This window comes from Bidens hawaiensis, unplaced genomic scaffold, assembly GCF_021521415.1.
Source record: "Bidens hawaiensis isolate Kalapana, Puna unplaced genomic scaffold, B.hawaiensis_p1.1 tig00043013_1, whole genome shotgun sequence".
NCBI classification, from domain to species: domain Eukaryota; kingdom Viridiplantae; phylum Streptophyta; class Magnoliopsida; order Asterales; family Asteraceae; genus Bidens; species Bidens hawaiensis.
This window is the reverse complement of record NW_027497637.1, coordinates 5,366-30,732: the sequence shown is the minus strand read 5'-3', so window position 1 is coordinate 30,732 and position 25,367 is coordinate 5,366. Positions and strand designations below refer to the sequence as shown.

Below are 25,367 nucleotides of genomic sequence, written 5' to 3'. Positions count from 1 at the left end.
CATTGAGTGATTCAATCTGTGACCCTAGATTCTTTCCTCTTCTTTTCAGAATCTTGATTGTTTGTTTGGATGTTCTTTTAGCATGGTAGCCTTCTCCTAATAGAACCTGCAAGTATATTGGTAGAACTCGTAAACATTAGCTATAGCAGTTTATTTTCATGCCACAACCTTTTAAGAGGTGACATACACAATAGTAATGTCTACCCTATTTTATCTTATAAAATGTTGAAATATTAACAGCGTATAAGAAAAACAAATTAAAAATACCATGAACTCATTGGTATGTATCAATCTGCCAGGAAAGAAGGTTGCCTTCCCAAAAGGAACCTGTAAGATTCTGATAACACTTAACAGTTATCAATCAAACGTCTATGAAGATGTTTAAACATGCTTTCTAAATGCTGATTCTTCATGTTGGAATTACAACTTTGAAAACACACTACAAACTGTAAACTGATATTGTTTAATGTATTAACTATATAAAGTACAAGAGATGACCCACTCTATTTATAGAGTTAGAAAGGGGCCTTTGAGTAATTACTAATAACATAAAAGGGCATAGACTAATGACTATTTACAATTAACACTCCTCTTTAAGTTGGAGCATAGATGTTAATCATGCCCAATGTGACATTCGTCAATTTCGGGTCACTTTTGTTATGTAAACCCGACCCGTTTGTAACCCGAACATTTAAAATATATAAAATATTGGATTTTGTCATTTAAAATATATAAAATATTGGATTTTTATATTTGTTTTATTATGCATTGTTTGACAATTTAAAGATACCCATTCTCATGCAAACCATAAAAGAACCTTTATACCCAACCCTTCACTCTTTCCCTATATAAACAAGCTCATCTCTTTCATTTCCACCTTGTTCATCTCTCATCTTTTCTCTCCCAAACAAAGAACACAACTTCATCTCTTCAAGGTTTCTTAATAATCAATCAATTATTATTCTTTAATTTTTGTTTTGTTACTTAAGCTTGTGGTACAACATATATATAATATACACCCCTTGTTACCATTGGGGTTCACTTTTCCGGCCTCGGTCGGTTAAGTTTCGGGCCTCGTAAGGCAAGGCCACATGGAGGACTTTCGTGGTCTTTGTTATATATTTTCCGCATCTAACCATCTAACTTTATTATTGCTTACTAACCATGCTTAACTTATGCTCATCTTGCTTATTTATTTAGTTCCATGGTTATGGGTTTGAAGAGACTAGCCTCGGTTTAACCGTAAATAGCTCCAAACCGTAAACCGAACTTTGTTTACTAGCTTTGTTAAATAATTGTTTAAACATACTTATTGTTAGATTTAAGTTTCTATAATCATTTATACAAGTTCTAGGGTTATGGGGTGTGGAATCTTTCCTCGGTCTTAACCCGAAACAAGATCCGAACCGAAAACCGAACTTTCGTTAAAGACTTTATTGTTAACTTTTTTGTTGTAAAACTTAAGTATCTTCATATATAAATTAGTATACAGGTTCTTTGATATTTGGGCATGTGGAAACCATCTATGAACTTATTGTGAGACGAAAACCGAACCAAACCAAACTAAACCGCTTTTCACTCGCTTAAGACACACAAGTGTGTTTTTAGCTATCAAGACTTGTATAAATCTTTAAAAAAATACTTTATAAACTTATTTTAATTATTTTATTAAGTACTTGGAAATGTTGGATCCAACTTGATTTTATAACAAAGTTTGGACCGACAAAACCAAACATTCGCTTTACGGACGTTGTTAGTTCTAAAACAATAGAACTACATACTTGGTTAAGTCTTCTTAAATTTTTATGATTTATCTCATAACATTTAATATTTTGGAAAGTTGACTTTGGGTTTGACCAATTATCAAGACCCGAACCAACAGCTCGAACACTCGTTAAAACCTGTTTTAGTATCTATATTATAAAGGGACTTGCATTCTTGCATTTTTACCCACCTTATTACTTAACATAGGTTGAGTAAATATTAAGGCTGGATACTTTAACCCGGTTTCAAGCAAACTTATATTTTTAAAGGACTATTGTTATAATTTCTTAAATAGTTACATTTTAAATCTTAAACTTTAATTGTTTACATTTCTTATCTTATATTTTAAAGTTTTCCTTAAACAACCTTTCTAATTCAAGGCTTTTCCTTTTTATTTAGTCTTTGCTCGTTAAACCCCGTCCTTCCATTTTCCCGTCTTTTACCGATCAAGTTTATACTTGAAAGGTGAGTACTTTCATACCCCGTTTTGCATCTTTCGTTTTGGGGGTGATATTGCATAATTATTTCAAACTTAATGCTTTATACTTGAGTCTTAAACAACAAATGTTATTGTATACATTACTTAAATAAATGCTCGATTTGGTGTTCTATACTTACATGCTTATATGCTGATGTGTTTACCGCTTTTGGAGGGTTGATTCATAAATCCGTGAACTATCTGGAATTATCTTATAGCACGGTGTTGTTAATGTATTCTTATTAACGATCTCATTCATAAATCCGTGAACTATCTGGTGTTCTCTTATAGCACTATGTCACTAATATATTCTTATTAGTGATATCATATTATCCAAATTGTTACTATTATTTATTGTTTCGTATACAAGTTGTGGAAATTTCATATTATATAAATATCGTTCAAAACTATGAATTGCTCACCAACCTTTGTGTTGGCAAACTTTATTTTATGCAATGTTACAGGTTTGCATTTAGGTTGATTCGAGATCATGAAGAAAACGTTGTTAAGACCTCTAGTATATTAGGAAAATGAACAATATTTGATTTGCTATATTTTTTATGATTATCTTATGAACAAGTATGTTATGTGACATTTTGATGTTGTGAAATTAAATGAGTTAGTTAAATATTATCGCTTTAAATAGTGTCATGCTCTTATGAGCAATCCGTCGCATCCCGGCATGTTCCGCCGCCTTTGGTCGGGGTGTGACACCCAACTTACTACATATAAAATTGATTTGAGCTTTATGAAGAGGCTTAGTAAGAATATCTGTAAGCTGCAAATTTGTCTTGACGTGAATCGGTTGAATAGATGGAGGATCTGTTTGAGTGTCTACTATCCTATCTCTAATTAGATACAGTCAATCTCAATATGCTTTGTCCTCTCCTGAAATACTTGATTTTTAGCTATATGTATGGCTGATTGACAATCACAACATAATTGCATCAATTAATCTGAAATAACCCTGAGTTCTTTGAGAAGTCTACGAACCCACATCATCTCTGATGTCACATATGCCATGGCTCTATACTCCGACTCCACACTTGATCTAGATACCATGTGTTGTTTCTTACTCTTCCAAGATACAAGATTTCCTCCGACAAATACACAATACCCATTGGTGGACCTTTGTAAAATTTGACAACCTGCCCAATCTGCATATAAAAATTCAGATATTCGACCATCTCCATCTTCTGTAAAAGCACCCACACGACACAAAGAGCAGCAACTCGGTGTCTGGTGTAGGCGTGGCCATGAATTGACTTAAAACACTGACACCAAAGGAAATATCGGGACGTGTGACCGTTAATAATTAAGCTTTCCAACCAATTGTCTATATCGCTCAAGATCCTTCATTGGACTCTCGTCCTCTGGAAGAAGCTTCCCCGTTGGAAGCATTAGAGTATCAGCTGGCTTGCAACCTAGTAGGCCAAACCCAGTTAACATATCAAGAACATACTTTCGTTGAGAGAGAAGTATTCCTTGTGGAGAACGAGATACTTCTATGCCAAGGAAATACTGAAGTTGACCTAACTCGCCGATCTAAAACTGAGACTAAAGAAATTGTTTGAGTTCGGTAATCCCGACCTCATCATCTCCTGTAACGATGATGTCATTCACGTAAACCACAACAATAATTCTTCAGCCCTGCTGGTGCCTAATGAATACAAAGTGATCATATGCACTAAGAATCATCCCAAATTCTCCCATACCAGCAGAAAAACAACCAAACCATGCTCTTGGAGAATATTTAAGACCATATAAGGAACAATGGATACTTTCGAGACCTCCTCCTCAACAATGAACCCAGGTGGCTGCTCCATATACACCTCATCCTCGAGAACACTATTAAGAAAGGCGTTCTTGACATCAAGTTGATGGAGCGGCCAATGATTAATGGCGGCAAGGGAAATACAAATGCGCACATATGCCATTTTGGTAAATGGGGAGAAAGTCTCGTCATAGTCAATACCATATGCCTGAGAATAACCCTTAGCAACCAGTTGGGCTTTCAGAGGATGTAACAAACCATCTGGTGTAGTTTAACTGTGAACACCCAACGACAACCAACAATACACTTTCCATGAGGAAGCGTCTCAAGATCCCATGTATGGTTAGCTCTAAGATCCCCTATCTCCTCTCCCATAGCCTGTTTCCATCCTGGGTGAGCTAGGGCTTCCGTCACATTCCTGGGAATTGGGTAGGAATCAAGGGTGGTGGTATAGGAAAGAGACTCGGAGGAAATGTCTAAGTATGTAACGTAATCCTGAATAGGGTAACGAGTGTGATTTCTAGAGTTCTTTACGAAAAGCAATAGGTATATCAGGCAGTGGTGCACCAGGAGGATCAGGATCATAGGCACTTGGATATGGTGAAGTAGGGATAGTATTTGGTAAGGGTGTATTATTGAGTGATGGTGTATCGATTATGGATGTAGGTGGCTCGGTCTCGGGTAGAGGAGCTGCGGACGTACCATGGTGTGAATCAAGTGTCTCTGTCGTTTGATCCTTACCAAGTCGTCCATATGTGAAAAGTAATGGCGAGGGTTCTGTCGGTGGGGCAGAAGCAGGGACCGGAAATGTGACGCCAGAGACGTAGATGGAACTGACACAGAAAAGGCAGGAACTGTAGCAGTGTTATTCGAGACCGGAGGGGTATGGCGAACAACCGACAAAGGAAATGTGGGGATAATGGGTGACTCGGTCAAATCAAGCTCATGGTACAAATCATAAATTAAAGTGGAAGACTCGAGAAAGTAAGGACATGACTCATGAAAGATGACATCGGCAGTAGTAAAGTATCGCTAAAGAGATGGGCTATAACATCGATATCCTTTCTGAACACGTGAATAACCAGGAAGACACAACGAAAGGCTCGAGGTGTAAGTTTACTAATTCCCGGACGATGATCATGCACATACGCTACACACCCGAAAATCTTAGGCATGAGAGGAAAGGAAGCTCCTTTAGGAAACAAAACAGAAAATGGGGTTTGACCAAGTACAGATGAAGGCATATGATTTATGAGATAACAAGCCGTAAGTATAGCGTCACCCCATAATCTATCAGGAACATGAGACTGAAACATTATTGTACATGTGATATCTAACAAATGGCGATTTTTGCGTTCAAAAACGTCATTTTGTTGAGAAGTGTACGGGCAAGGAGACTCAGGAACAATGCCATGTGTCTTTGTTGGTGCATAATGTCAGTAGTTCATAGTCTAGTGTCTGTAATCGAGTCTGTAATGTTTAATTATGTTTTGTATGTTTAAGCGAAGTTACTGACAAGTTCGCTTAACAGGTGAACTTGTTAGTCAAGCGAAGTTATGGACAACTTCGCCTAAACATGCCAGGCGAAGTTGTCGTGTATAAATAGTCCTAGGTTACGGCTTGGTTTGTAATCGTTGTTTAAGTTCGTGTCAGTTGTTCAAGTTCATTATAACGTGAGGACGAGAGTCTGTAACAGTGATATTACATCACGTGTTTGAGTTATAATATATAACGTGTGTTCGTTTCGTGTGTTCGTGTGATTCGTGTTCTATACTCGTAACGATCTACGCAGGGATTCCGCATCTGAGTAGACCGAGATATCTCGTGCGATCCGTCCGGGGAACCTACAATTGGTATCAGAGCTTTTGCTCGATTGTGTGGTTCGGGATATTCACGCGGGTGTAGAAATCGTTCCGTTTCGACTATTCACGGGACGTGTTTTCTGTGTTTTTGAGTCAATCTTACCTCCTACCATCGTATTCAAGCCTTTGCACCGTCAAAAACCTCGTAAAATCCAGATTTCAGATCTGCAAAAACGTCCGTGTTCATTAGGCGAAGTTGCCGTCAGGATACGTAGGGTTTCGGCGAAGATATAAGGTTAAGCGAAGTTATCCACAACTTCGCCTACCTTCTCAAGTTCGCCTAACTCACCGAAGTTCTCTACAACTCCGCCTACCTCCTAAGTTCGCTTACCTTAAGCGAAGTTAATCATCTGCGAAGTTCTTCAGCGAAGTTAATCAGCGGCGAAGTTAAGGCTTAAGCGAAGTTATCCGTAACTTCGCCTACAGTACTTTTCAGAAAATTTTTTGATTTTTTCGGGTTTCTTACTTTTCGGGAAAGATGTCGTCGATTAACATCTCTGAGTTAGTGAAGATGGAAGTTGAAGCAGGGTCAGCTACTAAGGCCCCAAGGTTGCTGAAGGGAACCGATTTCGTTGCATGGAAGGATCGGTTCATACAATACATCAAATACCAGGATGCGAAGATGTGGGTATGCATCCAGGATGGTTATATTCCACCAGTTATGGAGTATGAAGGTCGTGATCAAATCAAAAAGTATAGCAAAATGGAAGAAGAAGAGAAAAAGATGTATGAGGCCGAGAGCAAGGCTCATACTGCTATTACTATGGCTCTTCCACAAGAGATCCTTCATACGTTTAGAAAGTACACGTCAGCAAGAGAGCTTTGGGAAGCTCTTGAGAACAGATTTGAAGGGAATGTAGGAATCCGTGCTTCAAAGATAAAATTGCTCAAAACCCAGTTCTCAGTCTTCAAGTATTTGAAGAATGAATCTTTAGATGATATTATCACTCGATATTACCATCTGATGACTGAATTGAGTAACTATTCAATTTCCTACCGAGAAGAAGAAATAGTTGAGAAGCTTCTAGATGCTCTCCCACCAAAATGGGAGATGTACACTGTGCTGATGAGGGAAGACAAAGACTTTCCCACATATGATCTAGAAACGGCAGTTAACAAGCTCCGAACCTTTGAGCTTAATATGGTCAGAAAAGAGACACTTATGGATCAGGTTCAAGATCCAGGTATGTATGGAGCTAAAGTCAACACTAGCTCAGGATCGAAGACTGAATCTGCTGCCTACTACTCGAAGGGAGAGTCGGGCGCAATCTCATCACATGAGGGTTATGTGTCAGTCAACACAAATGGTGATGTTTGCTATGTAGCAGGTGGATCGAGTGGTTCTCAACCCCAGGTAAGCAAGAGTAGTTGCTCTCCAAGTATTCCCAGCAACAACTACTCCAAGATGCCTATGAGTGTCAAGTCTGCTGAAGAGCAGTTTGGTCTCTATGCTTCTTTTATTGCTTCCTATGAGAACTACATTCAAGGGAAGGTTGTTGATCCAGCTATGTTGGATGAAGACTATGACCAGATTGATGCTGATGATCTGGAGGAAATGGATCTGCAATGGCAGATGGCTATGATCGTAAGAAGAGTGAAGAGGTTTATGAGAAAGACCGGGAGAAAGTTTGTCGGTGGAAAGCCAGGGTTTGACAAGACAAAGGTGAGATGCTACAATTGTCAGCAAAACGGTCACTTTGCAAAGGAATGCAGGAATGAGCGTGTGGAACGAAGTCAGGGCAGGTCTCCACAGCAAAGTGGGGGTTCTAAAGATTATAGTGCAATGATGTCCAGAGAAGATTGTGAATACAACTGGAACCTGCATTCTAAAGAAACTTTTGAGCAGGCAAATTTGACGAAGGTTGAAACTGAAGAAAATGAGAAGGTTACCGGAGAAGAAAAAGCTCTTATGGCAGACGTTAATGACCAGCTCTCCGAGGTATGTTCTAAACCTACATGCTCTAAATGTGAAAACTTGTCTGAGCAATTAGCAACTATAACCGATCAGTATGTTAGGTTGGATGCTGAATTTAAAACCCTAAAAGAAGATCATCATTTTACAAAAGCAAGAGAAAATAGCTATAAAGTCAAAATAAAAGCCTGTGAAAAAGATGTTAAAAGTCTAAAAACAAAACTTGCTGAAAAAATTGAAGTGATTGATTTAAGCTATGAAGTTTTGGAAGAAAAAACCAAACTAATTGCTGATAGAGAAAAACAGATTGCTGATCACCAGGTAAAAGTGGTGGAACTGAATAGAAACTAGAGCAGTTCAGAAATTCCTCTGCTATTCTTGATCACCTTGTTAGTGATCAAGGTTCCTCTGCTAAGAGAGGAGGAATCGGTTATCATGAGGTTCCACCACCTTATAATCACAATTACACTTTTAACCCTAGTGTTCAGAAATCTGTTGACTTTGAGGTTGCTCAAACAGTACCAGTTAAAGTAACTTGTAAAGAACCAAATGTTAGTGGAGGCGAAACAAGTTCGCCTGTTTCAAGTGTTAAAATTTCTGATCCAAGTCCAGTCTCATCGGATTCGGATAAGTCATCCGAGTCTGGTAAGGCAAAAGAGGAGGTGGTATTACCCAATGGTGGAGAGAAAGATAAGACGAATAAAAAGAGTACTCCACTAAACCCGTACGTCCCACCATATGTGAGACGAACGGGCGGTAATAAAGCCTCGACATCTAAAACACCGGTTGATAAAAAGGTTGAGCATAGGTGTTGTTTTAGGTGTAATCAATTAGAGCACCTAGTTGCAGATTGCCCTCTGAAGCAGCGATTCAGAGGTGTAAGGCCTACTAAAACTGAGAATAAGCCTAATAGTAATTATCATGCTGCTAAAAATGAAAACCATTTAAAATTCAAACATGTGACTAATTCAGGTTTTCATAGAAACAAATCTCAGTTTTACACTGCTAATAACCAAACCACAAGCTATAATTCTTTCAATTCACAAAGGTTTGGAAGGCCTCACAATCAATCTTCAAGGAGGTATCCTAATAGGACTTACAGGAATTATCAAGATATTAACTTTGGAAAGCCAAAGTTTGGGATGTATAGATCCAAGACCAATTGGTCTTGGGTCCCTAAATTCTAATCTTTTGCCTTATTGTGCAGGAACAGTTGAACAGGGCTGCCAACAATCTTTGGGTTGTAGATAGCGGCTGTTCCCGGCACATGACGGGTAACAAATACTTGTTACACGATTTGAAACCTGTTCAAGGAGGGAGAGTGAGCTTTGCCGGTGAAAGTGGAGGCAAGATTACAGGAATGGGAACGGTGTCGAACGGAAAGATGACATTGGAGAAAGTTAACTTTGTAGAAGAATTGAAGCACAATCTGCTGAGTGTGTCGCAGATCTGTGATAAGGAGTACACCGTTCATTTTTACAAAGAATGAGGCGATTGTGTTGCAACCTGGTTTTCAGATACCAGAGGAGTGGATTGTGATGAAGGCTCCACGTGAAAGGAATACATATATTATGGATATGAGGTCAACTGAAATGGCCACGGAAGAATCATGCCTTATGACAAAAGCGAGCGAATCGGAGTCCGAATTGTGGCATAGGAGAATGGGGCACATTCATCTTCGGAAGATGAACAACATTGTCAAGAATGGACTTGTGCTGGGCGTTCCCTTGAAGAATTTCAATTTTGAAGATAAATGTAAAGCGTGCAAGAAGGGAAAGCAGCACAAGAAATCCCATCACACCAAGAAGGTCAATTCTATTGTCAGTACTCTAGAGTTGCTTCACATGGATCTCTTCGGTCCCGTGAATGCAAAAAGTCTAGGAGGTACTTCTTATTGCTTGGTGATCACTGATGACTACTCACGATATTCGTGGGTATATTTCCTGAAATCAAAAGACGAAACGGCTCAGATGGTGAAGAATTTGATTACCAAAGTTGAGAACGTTATGGATAAAAGGGTTAAGTTCATCAGGAGTGACAATGGAACGGAGTTCAAGAATTTTGAGATGGAGATCTTCTGCCTTCAGAAAGGGATCGAACACCAATACAGCGCTCCGTATACACCGCAACAGAATGGAGTGGCTGAAAGGAAGAACAGAACATTAATTGAAGGAGCCAGAACAATGCTGGCTGATTCAAAGCTTCCTGTGGTGTTTTGGGCTGAAGCTGTTGTTACAGCCTGTTATGTTCTGAATAGAGTCTTAACTGTTAAAAGACTTGGTAAAACGTGTTATGAGCTTATGCATGGGAGAAAGCCCAACTTGAGTGGTCTTGAACCATTCGGGTCCCCTTGTTCGATTTTAAAGACAAATTCTAAATTTGGTGAAGTAGCCGATGAAGGAATCTTAGTCGGTTATGTTGTTGGGACTCCCAACAGACGTGTCTTTAATACATCGACCAGCAAGGTTGAGGTGGTGTGTAACACCGATATCACAAGTTACCAACCGCCAAAACCAAGCAACGGACCTGCTGAGTTTTTCGACTATGTTAAACTTTTTAAGTCTTTTAACATACCGTATTTGGATATTGCTGAAGAAGAAGAGAGAGTTGCTACGAAGATGATCCTTGATGAGGAAGAAAACCTATTGCAAAGACAGCTGATCGATAAATGTCAACCTTCCTCATCAAATGCTGTCGATACCCCTGCTACCTCGACTGAAGAAGAATTTTTCAATCCATTTCACTCTCAGCATGAAACAACCATTGACGAGCTCTCTTCTAACTTGGAAGACAATTTGCATGTCGGTTCTGTTCCGACCACGAGAATTCATAAAGATCACCATTTGGAGAATGTGATTGGTGATGTGTCCTCCGGTGTACAAACAAGACGTAGCTTGAATGAGCACACATGTGTTTACACAAGCATCAAGGAGACAGGCATAATCAACGAATGCTTGTACACCTGCTTTATCAGCCAGATTGAACCGAAGAATTATCAAATGGCTCTCAAGGACAGCTCGTGGGTCGAAGCTATGCAAGAAGAGTTGGCTCAATTCAAGAAAATGGAAGTTTGGACTTTGGTTGAAAAACCGAAGCATGTGCATGCGATAGGCATAAAATGGGTGTTTAAGTGCAAGAGAGATGAGAAAGGGATTATCATAAGAGACAAGGCGAGGCTAGTCGTTAAAGGTTTTAATCAACAAGAGGGGATTGATTATAATGAAGTGTTCGCTCCTGTGGCAAGGTTGGAAGCCATTAGATTGTTTTTGGCGTTCGCTGCTTATAAGAAGATGAAGGTATTTCAGTTGGATGTGAAGAGTGCGTTTCTGAATGGGAAAGTTGATGAGGTAGTGTATGTTGAGCAACCTCCGGGTTTTCCTGACCCAGACTTTCCTGATCACGTGTACAAGTTAAGCAAGGCATTGTATGAACTTCATCAGGCACCTCGTGCCTGGTATTCAACTTTATCAAATTACTTGCTTGAAAATGGGTTTGAAAGAGGGAAGATAGATAGCACGTTGTTATTCAAGAGAGATGGAAGCGACTTCCTGCTGGTGCAAGTCTACGTGGATGACATTATCTTGCTGCATCAAGAGTCTCCATGTGTCAAGATTTTGAGGCCGTCATGAAAAAGAGGTTTGAAATGAGTGCTATGGGTGAACTAACTTTCTTTTTAGGATTGCAGGTTGATCAGAAGAAGGATGGGATGTTCATTCATCAGACCAAGTATGTCCATGATGTGCTCAAACGCTTCAAGATGGAGGACAGCACTCCATTCGACACTCCAATCTGCGTCAATCACAAATTGGGTGCTGAGTCAGACGGTGATGCAGATGTGGACCCAACTCAATATCGGGCTATTATAGGTTCTTTAATGTACTTAACTGCTTCTAGGCCTGATATAATGTTTGCTGTTTGTCTTTGTGCACGCTTTCAGGCAAACCCAAAAGAATCTCATCTGAAGGGTGTGAAGAGGATACTGAGGTATCTCAAGGGCAAGCCGAAGCTGGGGTTGTGGTACCAGAGAGGAGAAGACTTGGAGCTAGTCGCTTACACAGATTCTGATTATGGAGGGTGCAATCAGAGTCGGAAGTCAACAACTGGAGGATGTCAGTTTCTTGGTGGCAGATTGGTGTCGTGGCAATGCAAGAAATAGACTTCGGTCGCAATTTCAACCTGTGAAGCAGAATACATGGCAGCATCCAACTGCTGCTCCCAGGTTCTTTGGATTCAACAACAGTTTCGCGACTATGGTCTGAATTTCTTACTTACTCCTATTTGCATTGATAACACAGCTGCTATCTCAGTAACTAACAATCCCGTGAAGCACAGTAAAACTAAACATATTGACATACGTCATCATTTTATACGGGATTGTGCTGAGAAGAAACTGATTGTGCTTGAAAAGGTGGATACGCTTGATAATTTCGCTGATCTTTATACTAAAGCGTTTGACAAAACAAGATTTCAAAACCTTATCGAGCTGAATGGGATGATCAATCCCGAGTAACCATGCTTTTCATGTTATATTTAAAAAAAAAAAAAAAAAAAAAAAAAAAAACGTCACTATCGCTTAAAAATATGTCGGTTGCCTCAGTTTGAAGGACTTGTCTTCGGATATGTTTTGGTCCTCATTTTCTACTTGTAGAATTTGAGGATAGCCATTAACCAGATGACTGAAAGTGACCGGGGCGGTTTATGATGAGTTTTCATTCTTTCGCTTAAAATTAGTCGATCATACTTAGTTAGAAGGACACATACTAGTATGTGGTCGGTCCAGCTGATCCATTGGATCTTCGGGATAGCCGTTTACCTGAAGACTTTGTTTTGGTCGGGGCGATTAATGTTAAAATTTTTTAAATGGGAAATGAAATTATTTTTCAAGTCTGCTACTTCGTAAGAAGTTCGTTTGCTATGTTTAACAGGAAATTGATCCAACCTTGGAAAATGATAAATATACTGATTCGGTGTACTTAACTAGTGAAGTTATTAGGCTTAAAAGGCTTTAGGACAGTTATTGTATGTCATGGTAGCTTTTTATGGTGCGTAAAAGTAGATGTGATACAAACTAAATCTACTTGATTTTACGTGGAAACTCCTTACGAGTTTTGCATGTCTTCATATATATCTTTCCGAATGATAGGCAAAAAAGCGATTACCCAGTCATACACGAGCCCGTAAGTGTTCTGATTCCCGTGAAGATAGCGTTTCAAGAAACTGCAGTGATCCAGATTCGGGACTTGCAGTTGTTTACTACTCTGAAGTCTATGTAAATGTTTATCATAAAAAAAAAATTATGAGTTATGAAAACATTCTAGAGCTGAAAATGTCAAGACTTCTCAATCATGGAGTAAGAAAGAGAACGGGAAGCAGATGAAGAGTACTTACAAACTTAATCAGACACTATGGGTCGAGGTCAATTCGGGGTGACTTGGGGAAAGCCAAATACGCTTTGAGAATAGATAGGAGGCATCATAATCTCTGAGTTGTTGCCCACTTAAATTTTGAGGCATAATTGAACCTAACTCGTATCACAGAAATGATGAAAACCATCTTAAGTTATTTACCTGCTTACAACCTGTCTCTTTATTTCATAATACAGCTAAACACGGATCTATATGACAGTCACGTAATTAGTATGATTCCTGTTCGGATCTTTTCTAAAATGTAGTAGTCCCTATCGAGACTGAAATTTGATCCCTTATACTTTAATTTTTAAAAGTTTTTTCGTACTTAGGTAGTTTATGATTTTATAACTGGTTACTTGGACTTGATCGTGTTATTTAATTCTTAAAGGGAAGTTTTAAAAGTTAATTGCAAAATGTTCAAATTATAAGGGTTGATCTTGTAAATATAGGCGATGTTGTTAAACAGGCGAACTTGTGAATAACTTCGCCTAGGCGAAGTTAACCGTAACTTCGCCTGTATAACTCCGCCCCTATATAAGGATTTTCAAAGGTCATTCGTTCATTATTTTATATATCAGCGAACTTATTCTCGAATATCACAGCGAACTTAATTCGATTATCATCTGATTATCTTTTTTTCGATTTCAATCAGTATTCAAGGTGTGTTTGGGTTCTATATCTTATAATCGATGTTCAATGTTGTTAACCCTAGGTTGTTTCGACACCCGGTTAGCGACCTCGGACGTTCGAACCTTATACCCGATTTCAAAGCTTGTTTTTACGTGTTCATGAACAACCTTATCGTCTAAATATCCTTAATATCTTGTGTTTGGGAGTTCTTAATCGTCAAAATTGACCGAAACACCAGATTTTCGATGTTGAATCGACCTTACTGTCGCCGTTTCAGATTCAGGTGAACTTAGGGTTTCGGCGAAGTTATCCGTAACTTCGCCTGAGGCTCAACTTCGCCTGAGGCGATGTTGTGGTGAGGCGAAGTTATCATTAATTTCGCCTGGACCTTTTTATTTATTAATTATTAGACGAACATAAAGATGAAGCGAAGTTGTTCCCAACTTCGCCCCACCTTTAACTTCGCCTATACAGATTTTCACAACTTCGCTCATGGTAACAAGCGAACTTGTGTTATACCTTAACATTTATCTAACTTGGTTCGTTTGTTGCAGATATGGCTGCAGTAGCAGGTGCTGGAGGCGCTGGAGGCGACGATGGAGATAATCAGAGGCAATTCTTTCCGGGTCATAACATGTTCATCACCTTAGATCCGGAAGCGAGCGGTGTTGAGGATTACCGCGAGATAATCACATTCCTCATTCGCTCGAGGATATTCCACGCTCTCACTACGACTCTGCCGATATCCTTACCCAATATCGAGGATTTCTGGCAGACTGTGGAATACGATTGCCGCGTTGAGCCCCCGGTTATGCGAGCAACCGTCAACAATCAAGAGGTTCAGTTCTCATCTGAACAAATACGGGTGGCTTTACGGTTCGGTGAGGAGACTAGGGATGACCCTACAGAGTTTGTGGCTTCGTTCCGTGATGGAGCGTTTCTCCGAATGGGCTATTCTGGTCCATTAGGTGATACTCAGAGGAGGAAGGGTTTCCTACTCGATCAGTGGCGCTTCCTCATGCACGTAATGATTGTCTGCATGTCAGGGAGGAAGGCGGGCACTGAAAGTATGGGTGCGACCATGCAGTCCGCAATGACTGCTCTGACTTATAACAAACGTTATAGCTTCAGTCAGATGGTCTTTTATGAGATCGATAGACAGAGGAGAGCGATGGCTCGTGAAAGTTTCATCATGTATCCAAGATTCATTCAGATGATCTTGAATCATGTTGCTCCCACGTTGCCTCAATGACGTCCAATACGATACGTGGAGAGTGTGAGCAAACGTATCTTCGCTCAATGCCGCACATCCAGTGCGAGGAGCAAGCCTGAACTGCGTCCAAGGCATACTCCACTCTTTGGGTACTTAATAAACCCGGGGTATGTGCCAGCTCGTGGGGATGAGTTCAGAGACCCTCAACCACGACAGGTAGGAGCACCTCGAGATGTACCTGCTGTGCCTGTTGTGTCGGCTGAGGAGGATGTAGACCTTGATGCTGCATTTGGCGGCCAAGGATTCTTCGACATGGACCGGTTTGATCCGCAAGAAGAGGTGCAGGTCTCTGCTGCACAGGTTCGGGAAGTGAATGTTACTAGAGCAGCTACGACGGTGGCTGACTCAGATCTTGATGATGTTATGGTGACACGAGAAAGGACGTTAGGGAAGAGGAAGAGGACAGTTGATGATACTGAGTCAGAAGAAGAAGAAGAAGAGGATATTCACAAGTTGATTAGACGTTCAAGACGGGAAAGGACAGGTGCAGGTATGGGAGCTGGAGAGACTTCAAGAGTTGTACGTTTCGCTCCATCCGCACTGTCAGGTATGTCGATTGTTCCTACATCTGTACAGGTTACAAGTTTAAGCGCCGCAGAAGTTTCCGTGGTGGCTACATCAGTTGTCGGCATCCCATCCGTCACACTACAGATGACGACTCCGGAGATTGTGTCTTTACCACCTCCAACGCTTACTTCTTCAGAGGTGGTGGCACAATTTGTAGAGTCGACAGTCGTTGCAACTGCAGGGTTGTCGGTCACGATACCACTAGCGGTTACGTCCACAACTGCTTCTGATGTCCCGGTTACATTCGAGATCCCTGCTGAGTATACTCAAGACACATCTAACATGAGGTTTGATTTCGATGCAACCCTCTCAGACTCGGAGAGAATAGCTGCACTTGAGCGGGTCGTGGCTGAACAATCAAGGGTGAATCTTGTCCAGACCCAGGCTATTCAGCGCCTTGTAGCAGAGAATCAACTACAGTCATCCCTCCTGGTTGAACATGGGCGAATTATAGATGCTATGAAGGAGTTCTTGGCATCTCAGGGGGAGAAAAGCTGTAGAGGCGACGAGTTAAGGACAAAGAAGAGGAATGACAGAGACGATGATCCCAATGCATCGAAAGATGCAGGTGGTGAGTTGCCAAGAACTACTCAAGCTCTTGGGACTTCCACAGCTCAGGGGGAGTCTGCAGGTGCAGTTGGTGGTGATGAGGTGGTGATGGTTGATGATGAAGATGATGTGATTGATGCTTTGAAAGAATTAGATGATGATATGCTAGATGATGATGTGATGTTTGATGATGATGTGCTGCCTATTGAGGAGATTGAGAAGATTGGCGCACAGATTGTGATTGAAGAAAATGTTGAAGAAGGTGAAATAGTAGAAGAAAATGTTGAACACGAGATCCCAGATATTGAGAAAGCCGATATGGGTAATGAGATGGAAAATGATGAGACTGAATGGGAGGAGCAGCCTAGGTGAAAGGAAGGCTATGCTCATTGGTTTATCAAAACTAAGAAGCCTGCAGTTCCAACCATGTTCAAGAAGAGTTATAATATCAAAGGTTATGCTGAAGCGAAGAAAGGGATTATTTGTTGGATCTATGATGAGCAGTTAAAGCTCTTTGTGATTAAACGGTATGACGGCGTTCAGTATTTTAAAAGAATGTTAAGGTCGTTGAATACACTGCCGGAATGTGAAGTGAAAGACTTAGCCAGATTGGGGTTAATCAATCGAAGTGACGATAATATAGCTAGAGTCATTGAAAAAATTGTATAGAGAGAGAGTATAAAAGAGAAGAAGTTTGAGCTGTTGAAACCGCAGAAGGGAAAACTTGTTGAAGACAAGGATAGAGGTTTGAGAGCTGATGGAAAACCTTGGATGGTCATGAAGTATAAACCGATCCGGTGCCTTAAAGAAGTACCGATGAAGCTAATGCCCAAGGATGTGCTTAAAGACCTAAAGTGGTGGTATGTGGATTGTGAGACAGCAGAGGCGGTGATGGAAGACGAGGATGAACAAGAGCTCCTAAGAGTTTACGATTCGATGCATTTGGTAAACTTATCGCAAGCTGATCTGAAGGTGCTTAATGAGAAGAAAATCTTTTATATTCCTGCTTGGAAGGACGAAGCGAGGAAGTATCAAAGAGTTGTGTCAGTTTGTGTTAGAGAAGGAGTGCATGCGTGAAGATACAAGATTGAAGATTACAAGACAAGTGCTTAAAGATCAAGATATGAAGCTACTGCCAAGGGGGAGTCTGTTGGTGCATAATGTCAGTAGTTCATAGTCTAGTGTCTGTAATCGAGTCTGTAATGTTTAATTATGTTTTGTATGTTTAAGCGAAGTTACTGACAAGGTCGCTTAACAGGCGAACTTGTTAGTCAAGCGAAGTTATGGACAACTTCGCCTGAACATGCCAGGCGAAGTTGTCGTGTATAAATAGTCCTAGGTTACGGCTTGGTTTGTAATCGTTGTTTAAGTTCGTGTCAGTTGTTCAAGTTCATTGTAACGTGAGGACGAGAGTCTGTAACAGTGATATTACATCACGTGTTTGAGTTATAATATATAACGTGTGTTCGTTTCGTGTGTTCGTGTGATTCGTGTTCTATACTCGTAACGATCTACGCAGGGATTCCGCACCTGAGTAGACCGAGATATCTCGTGCGATCCGTTCGGGGAACCTACAGTCTTCAAGTATGAATAAAATTCATTGGAGAAATATTCTATTGCGTTATCAGTGCGTAGGGTTTTAATGGATGTATTGAATTGATTTAGGACATAAGAATGAAACACATGAAAAATGGAATTAATTTCACTGCGAGTTTTCAAAAGATAAACCCAAGTAGCACGAGAATAATCATCAATGAAAGTGATGAAGTACTGAAAACCTGATGTGGATTTAACACGACAAGGACCCCATATACTAGAATGTACAAGGTCAAATATAAAATAAGTGTGTTTCGACACTTTTGGGGGATAAGAACATCGTTTATGTTTACCAAGCTCACACGACTGACAATGAAAATCATTAGGAATAGATATATCCGATCTCATTTGCTTTAGAACCGCTACAGAGAGATGGCCTAACTGACCGTGAGTCTCCCTAACAGTGGGGATGTGATAGTGGAGACATGCGGTAAAGACCTCATAATTCAAAACCGGTTCCTAGTTCCCTAAAGACACAGTGGGTTAGGTAAAAGGTTATAGAACAATTGTTTTGTTTGGTAATCTGACTAACGGAACACAGGCAAGTAGGAAATTTAGGAATGAAAAGGATAGAAGACATGTTTAGGTTTTTCGAGTTATTGATGGATCCTACGCCATGAACAGGGCATGAAGATCCATCGGCAAAACGAACCGGTGCATGGGAAACATGATGTAGGCTAGACAAAATACCTCGATTCCAAGTCATGTGATGCGTGGCTCCGGAATCGATTACCCATGATGAGTCAAGGATAGAGAACTTACCCGGATATGCTGAGTTGGTTTTGAGGATAAGGTAACTGAGAGGCAAGAAAACGCTGAGTCAGATCATATTTCTCTTTAGTAAATGTATACGTGTTTTTGTTGTCTCCCATGGTAATACATGTAGCCAAGTAAGTCGAGTTGAAACAGGAACAAGGTTGAGGTGGACGTAAAACGGAATCAGGTATAAAGAATAATAGTAAGAGGGACGGTTCTGGTAGGTTGACTATTTTTGGTCAAACCCAACAATGGTGGAGAACATAAATTATCACCAAATCCAAAACCCAACGGTAGCAAACTGATCAGAATATTAATTTGACTGAAACAAACTTGTTTGAACAGAAACGGAATATTAATTTGACTGAAACAAACTTGTTTGAACAGAAACAGATGCAGATGGTGGCCGAAAACAGTTTCCGGCAGTGGCTGCCGGCGATCAGTGGCTGCCGGTGGTCATTGAAGAGGAGTATCCAATGTGGTCGGAATTCAACGGCGATTCAATGATACTGGCGGCGAGAGTTCACTCGCCAGAAAAGTTGTTGGATCATAAATTTTTCCAGCGGCGTGTGGCGAGGAACAAACGTCGCGTGGCGGCGCGTCGATTGGAGGTTCGTCGATGGTTTTGCAGGACCACCTAATCGGAGGCCGGCGAGCACGATGGTCTGCCGAAAAAGGATTTATTGAACATCAGAACAGAGCTCAAACAGTGACTGGAACTCGAACAGGTCTGGACTCGAACATGATTGGTATTGTGAATTTGCAGCTGGAAAGCAGATTGAACAGTAGTAGAAGCTTGGTCTGGACATAAATTATTTTTTGCAATAAACGAATTTGAAACAGATCTTGGAACGGGAGTCGGGCCAGGAGAACAAGATTAAAAAGAACCGAGATTCAGGTTTATACCGAGAGAGCCTTGACTCTGATACCACGTATACTGATATTGATTAATGTATTTGAAGAAGCGTGTATCGACTTACTTGTATACGATCAACGTTCCTCGGGTACGAGTGTGCTATATCACCGATGGTTTTCCGAGATACGAGTTCTTCCACCTACAAAACGAACAGTACCGTGAGCTTACCCCTCAGAAAGGGACAGAGGGGTCCTCTTTGGGGTAACCCTCCGGTGTGAGAATCAAATATTGTAGGAGAGGATAATCAGGATGTGAAAATGAGTAAAGGACTTAGAATATATTTTCTTGCCTGCCTCCAACTGTGGAGGCGGCCTAGTATTTATAGTGCTAGGGTTTCCAATGATTTGGCTCAGACCCAATTAGGGCCTTTTTAGCCTCCCCCTATTGCTTCGCGCCACGTGTATTTAGGACACCTGGTGCTCTTTCATTGATTATTCTCTGACCAAGGTATTTCACCTGACCCATGTGCCATCACGTGGTAGCACATGGGCTTTGCTGAGTTGTCCACCTTTCATTGGCAGCTGTCAACCTCAGCACATTATTTATTCCTTAAAAGATACCTTCTGGAAGGTTGTCTGATGAGCACAATCACGGTTGTCCTTATCCTGATTTGGATTAGATTACTGTCTCATTTATGCGCCTATCCTGGTGATGCGCGGGGTCTTCTCTTATTCTCACACTGAGTGTGCGCGCTGTGTGCATATGCGATATGCGCCACGCACAGGTGTTTCGTGCGCTTGCGCATAGGTTTCGGCTTTGTGTCTTCGTGACATCTTGATTTCAAGCTTCTTATCCGTACTTTATGGGTTGACCCGCCCCGCTCGATGTTGGGGCGGGTGCATACCCCTTCAGTATTAATTAACTGTATAAAGTACAAGAGATGACCCACTCTATTTATAGAATTAGAAAGGGGCCTTTGAGTAATTACTAATAACATAAAAGGGCCTAGACTAATGACTATTTACAATTAACACAAACCATCGTAAAATAACAGTTTGGATGATCACAAAGTTAAGGTAATATTGCTGCAATATGATGGGAAGACTTGACCATAATTCCATGGTGCAGTTGATCCGGAAGCATCTTAACGAGATCAACAAGACTCGTGTTATCATTGAGGTAGGTTTGCAACTGTTGAACCTCATTTTGGTGTTTGGATATTACTTGTTGAACATGTATAGACGCTTTTTGAGCATCGTCAAGTGCGGATGTCACCGTTCCCTTCACAGGTTCACCCATTCCTGAATCAACCTGTCCCCAGTTTGATAAATATAATAGCAACTTGATCAAATAACAATCTAAAAGCCATAACCAGCAACTTTATGGCTACAAACATACATAACGGGCATACAAAAGAAGGATAACAAGAGCAAAAGGCAAAGTAACCAACTTCTGAGCATTCATATACTTAGTTACTTGACTATTTCGTATTAAGAAACGGGTATGGGTATAGTATGATATTAGTTGCAAATTTAAAAGCGGCCTCAAAATAACAGACATGTGATATGAAATCCAATAAATAATAAGCATATGGAGTGGGTCTGTATGGTTGCTTCAAAAATCCGACCATTTGTTTTGTTGACTTAGGATATTTTTATGTGTGACAAATCCAAAACTCTAATGAATTTTGATGAAGCAATAATCATGAACTGAATTGTCCCGGGGGCAGCAACAACGCATAAGTAAACAAATATTTAATTTGGATTGGATTGGAGATAAAACACATCATTTAATAATGAGTAAAAAATGATAGTCACCGTCACCGGAAATTACAACACCGATCAACGTCCTAAATCTCCCCGTCGACTGTAAACAATGAGGTGTCTATTGTCAAAAATCTGTGACGGGAATTAGACAATTTAATTCATCAAGTGAAGTGATCCAAGGTAACTTCTGGATTCATAAAATGTATTTAATGTTTTAAAATTGTTCTTTTTTTTTTTTTTTTGCTTATTTGTATTTTAAAAGCAAAACCAATTTTGAAAAGCTCTAATTTAAAGCTTTTGTAGGAGTTTTGCTAAACAATTTTTGCTTTTCAACAAACAAATAAGCAAGTTTTAAAAACTCATCCACACACCCCCTAAGATCAGCTAGCTAAATGGATTTGATCTATTATTAAATTGTTGGGATCGTCGTATTTGATCCGGTTAAAAATGTTTTGGAATATCCAAGCAAATGAAAGAAAATATATTGGAGAGTGAGCCGACTCATGCTATCTCACTAGCAACATGTTGGTTGATTGGAGAGCTAGAGACGGCAATATATTCAATAACAAGACGATATCGATGGACAAGTTGGTAACGATATAAAACCGACTTCTTTTATATGGGCGAGCAATCTAAATCAAAGAATGAAGATTTGATTGGGAAGATTAGTGCTTGTTTAATGTTAACTTTACTTTGTAGTTTGTTTGGTTGGTTCTTTTTTCCTTTTATGCTCGGGCTTTTGCGACCTGCAATCCGCCCCTTTATTTTTCTTTAATCATCATCATATTAACTTTTTAAAAAAACGTTCATCTATTTGGTTAATTTTTCGGTTAGGTTCGCTTAAAAATGAATTCAAATTTTAGCTAAAATTTTTACTTAGGAATACATAAAAATAGCGCTTAAGTACATAAAATGAATGTTTAAAAATGTTTATTTATATGAAATTGAAATATTAATACATGAAACGGTGATATAAATCTATAAAATAGATGAAACAAAGATATAAAAACTAGAAATATACGAGAATAAGAATATTTTGGTTAATTTTGATTAAAGGTGGTGTATAAAAATAACCAATAACCGCATTTCGGTTAATTTGGGATTGGGTGAATAAAGGGTTCGGGTTTTGCCCATCCTTGTTTTGTTTGCAAGAATTGGGGTCAAGCCCAATATATGAGAAGTGAACTAAAACCCGGTCGAAGCCCAGATTAAAGTTTCAAAAACACCCTTACTAATAATCAGAACTACATGTCTACCCTTGATCATCATCTCGCTTGTGAATCAACAAAATCACAACCCTTCAATTCAATCTCCTGCAAATTCTTGATAGATCAGACATTAAAGGTATGGATCAAGATCAGGAGCACGAAGTCTACGGCGGAGATATACCCGACGACGCAGACATGGACGCCGATATGGAAACCCCAGATGAAACCAAGGTAAGCTTTCTTTTATTCATTTCATCCATCTTTATTATTACTGTGAATTCAGTTAAACCCATACATCAATTTGTTTGTTTGTGGGTTTAGGATTTGGAGGACATGAAGAAGAGACTGAAGGAGATTGAAGAAGAAGCAAGCGCCCTTCGAGAAATGCAGGCCAAAGTCGAGAAGGAGATGGGATCCGCTCAAGGTTTCTTCCAATTCACTTCATTTTGAGTTGTGGATAATATTGCTGTGTCTAGGGGTTGTGATTGGGATATAATTTGAGTTTGATAAGGATGTTACTTTGTTACGCTTAATTGGATCATAGAACCGGGTCGGGTTGTAGTTTACGTTTTCTCTGATTGATTTTAGGTTTAAAGAATAAACATGTAGGAAGACTAATCAAAATTCAATATTATTCGGGAGCGTTTGAAGTAATCATTGTAATATAGAAAAGCCAGCTTTAAGCCTTTGAGAAGACATTTGTGTCTGTTATGTAATCTGTGATTTTATTTTGGGTTGATCAACGAACAAGTAGGCAGACCTTCGACTTCAGTGATATGAATAGGGTGAATGCATATCAGTGCGCAACATTCCAGATATTTTCTATAAACTTTTGGAATTAGTGGTTTACCCAATTAATGTAGCAATATGTTTATTTTAACAGTTACAACAACATACAAGTTTTTGCTGGCTTTCAAGACTTATACATACATGCTAGAGGGGTGTATATGTGCTTAGTTTATTATTTCAGTAACCTTTATTATAAAGTTAGTCAAATACTCCGTTCTGTGCTGCTTCCTTTTTCTCTATGTTTGCAAGAATGTCCTATCCTAACCTGTAAACTTTAATTAAGGCGATAATCAATATCTAAGTTAGATAATCTCTTTTGTACCTAACATTATTGTTGTTCGTTTGATCATGTGCATCATTAGACGATCCTGCTGGTGCTTCTGCAACTCTGGCTGAAAAAGAGGAGGCAGATGCCCGCTCAATATATGTTGGTAATGTGAGGTTTTATGACCCTTCAACTTCTTTTATCTATCTGTTTATATTGTTGTATTCAATATCATCATTTCAGGTTGACTATGCATGTACACCTGAAGAGGTTCAGCAGCATTTTCAATCATGTGGAACTGTAAACAGGGTGACAATATTAACAGACAAATTTGGTCAACCCAAAGGTTTTGCTTATGTGGAATTCGTGGAACTTGAAGCCGTTCAAAATGCTGTACTTTTGAACGAGTCAGAGTTACATGGTCGTCAACTAAAGGTCTCAACTTTATTACTTTTACTGTATTATTATTATATTATTAAATCTCAGCTTCAAATTCTTATTATTGAATTCCTGGACTGTGCAGGTTGCAGCCAAAAGAACCAATGTTCCCGGGATGAAACAGTTTAGAGGGAGGCGGCCCAACCCATATTTTGGATTTGGTCCACGAAGGCCTTACATGCCGGGCCCACCAATGTACGGGTACGGGTATGTATTATTGTTTCTATTCTTTTTAATAATTTTTAAAGTAAGTTAGTTGCACCTGTGAGGTTTTTCTTATTAATTTGTTGCATATTGCATTCAAAGCTCACACATTTCTTGTCACTTTGCAGAAGGATTCCAAGAGCCCGGAGGCCAATGCGATACCGGCCATATTGATAAGCCATTTTGAGTGTTTCCTGGTGGCCAATTTCTCTAGTTTTAGATCATGTATCACTATGTACCATTGCTTTCATTTGCCAAATGCACACTTTTCTTTTTAGCTTGATTTCAAAGATTGTATGCACTTTACCATGCTTTTAAACTTAGAACCATAGTCCAAAAAATGAGCTTGAGATTGTCTTTTACTTTTTTAAGTTTATAGGTCCATGAACTTTTTATAAAATCTTTGAATCACAATTAGAATATTTTTTAACAGTATATTTTTGTTATAAATATATGTTATTGTGGTTATCAATAACTAAATATAGATTAAGATTTTAATCCAAGTTTTATTCTCCTATATATATATATATATATATCATTGTACCTTATTGTAATACACACACCCAATTAATGAAATCCCCTTTCTCTCTATATCTCATTCTCTTATGTTTTAGCTATTGCGCTTGTTTCACAATACGTTATCAGAATGAAGCTGTTGATGAAGTTATGATGATCAAACTTGCTTTAAGAGATTCGTTCGTCATGTTGGGCCGTTATTTTCCAAAGCCTTAAGACAAATCACTTGTATCCTATAACCTGGTACGTATTTAATTTACGCTAAAATCATTGATGGTTAATTTAAATATTCTTGTGGTTTTATTTTGGAGTTCGGAAAGATGTCAATTACTTAATCACCAACTATGTGGTTGCTAACTCATTATAAGAGGCGAAGGTGCACTCATGGGGATTACCCATGCACCGGCCAATCTTGCACCGCCATCTCATTTCTACTCTTAAGTACCCACAAGTTACAAAATCACTGGTAACACCTACCCACATATGTAATAAATTAGTTATTAATTCATTTTAACTAGTTTTTTACCCGCGTGATGCGGCGGGTTTCATATGCTATTTAAAAAAAGTTTAAAATACACTGAACGTAAAGGCCACATCATCAGTTTTTAATCATTCCACATAATACGCAGACACTAATACAAACAGTCTCCAGGGAGACCGTGTAAGCTTTTTGCTCCCTTTCATCATAAGTTATCTTTCCAAGTTGTACCTAAAACAATAAACAAAACATATATTTATCTTTAGTAGCATTATTAA

General features: G+C 39.5%; 1 protein-coding gene and 1 long non-coding RNA gene across 3 annotated transcripts; one reads left to right on the top strand and one right to left on the bottom strand.

Annotated features, from left to right (window-relative positions):
* On the bottom strand, positions 1-20,604 carry LOC143594031 (uncharacterized). The gene is made up of 3 exons (XR_013146246.1): positions 20,536-20,604; positions 268-327; positions 1-106 (listed from the first exon to the last, which is right to left on the bottom strand). It is a non-coding gene; the product is annotated as an uncharacterized LOC143594031 (long non-coding RNA).
* A 1,856-nt stretch (positions 20,605-22,460) lies between these two features.
* Positions 22,461-24,469, top strand: LOC143594029 (polyadenylate-binding protein 1-like). 2 transcript variants are annotated; one of them, XM_077073455.1, is made up of 6 exons: positions 22,461-22,630; positions 22,721-22,823; positions 23,551-23,624; positions 23,697-23,888; positions 23,977-24,098; positions 24,224-24,467. In XM_077073455.1, exons 1-6 carry the CDS (start codon positions 22,538-22,540, stop codon positions 24,267-24,269), a joined length of 630 nt encoding a protein of 209 aa, XP_076929570.1. In that variant the 5' UTR covers positions 22,461-22,537; the 3' UTR covers positions 24,270-24,467. The 2 variants fall into 2 exon arrangements, with proteins under 2 accessions (XP_076929570.1, XP_076929569.1); XM_077073454.1 differs by lacking the exon at positions 22,461-22,630 and having other exon boundaries at positions 22,714-22,823; positions 23,977-24,110; positions 24,224-24,469.
* Positions 24,470-25,367: the final 898 nt, after the last annotated feature.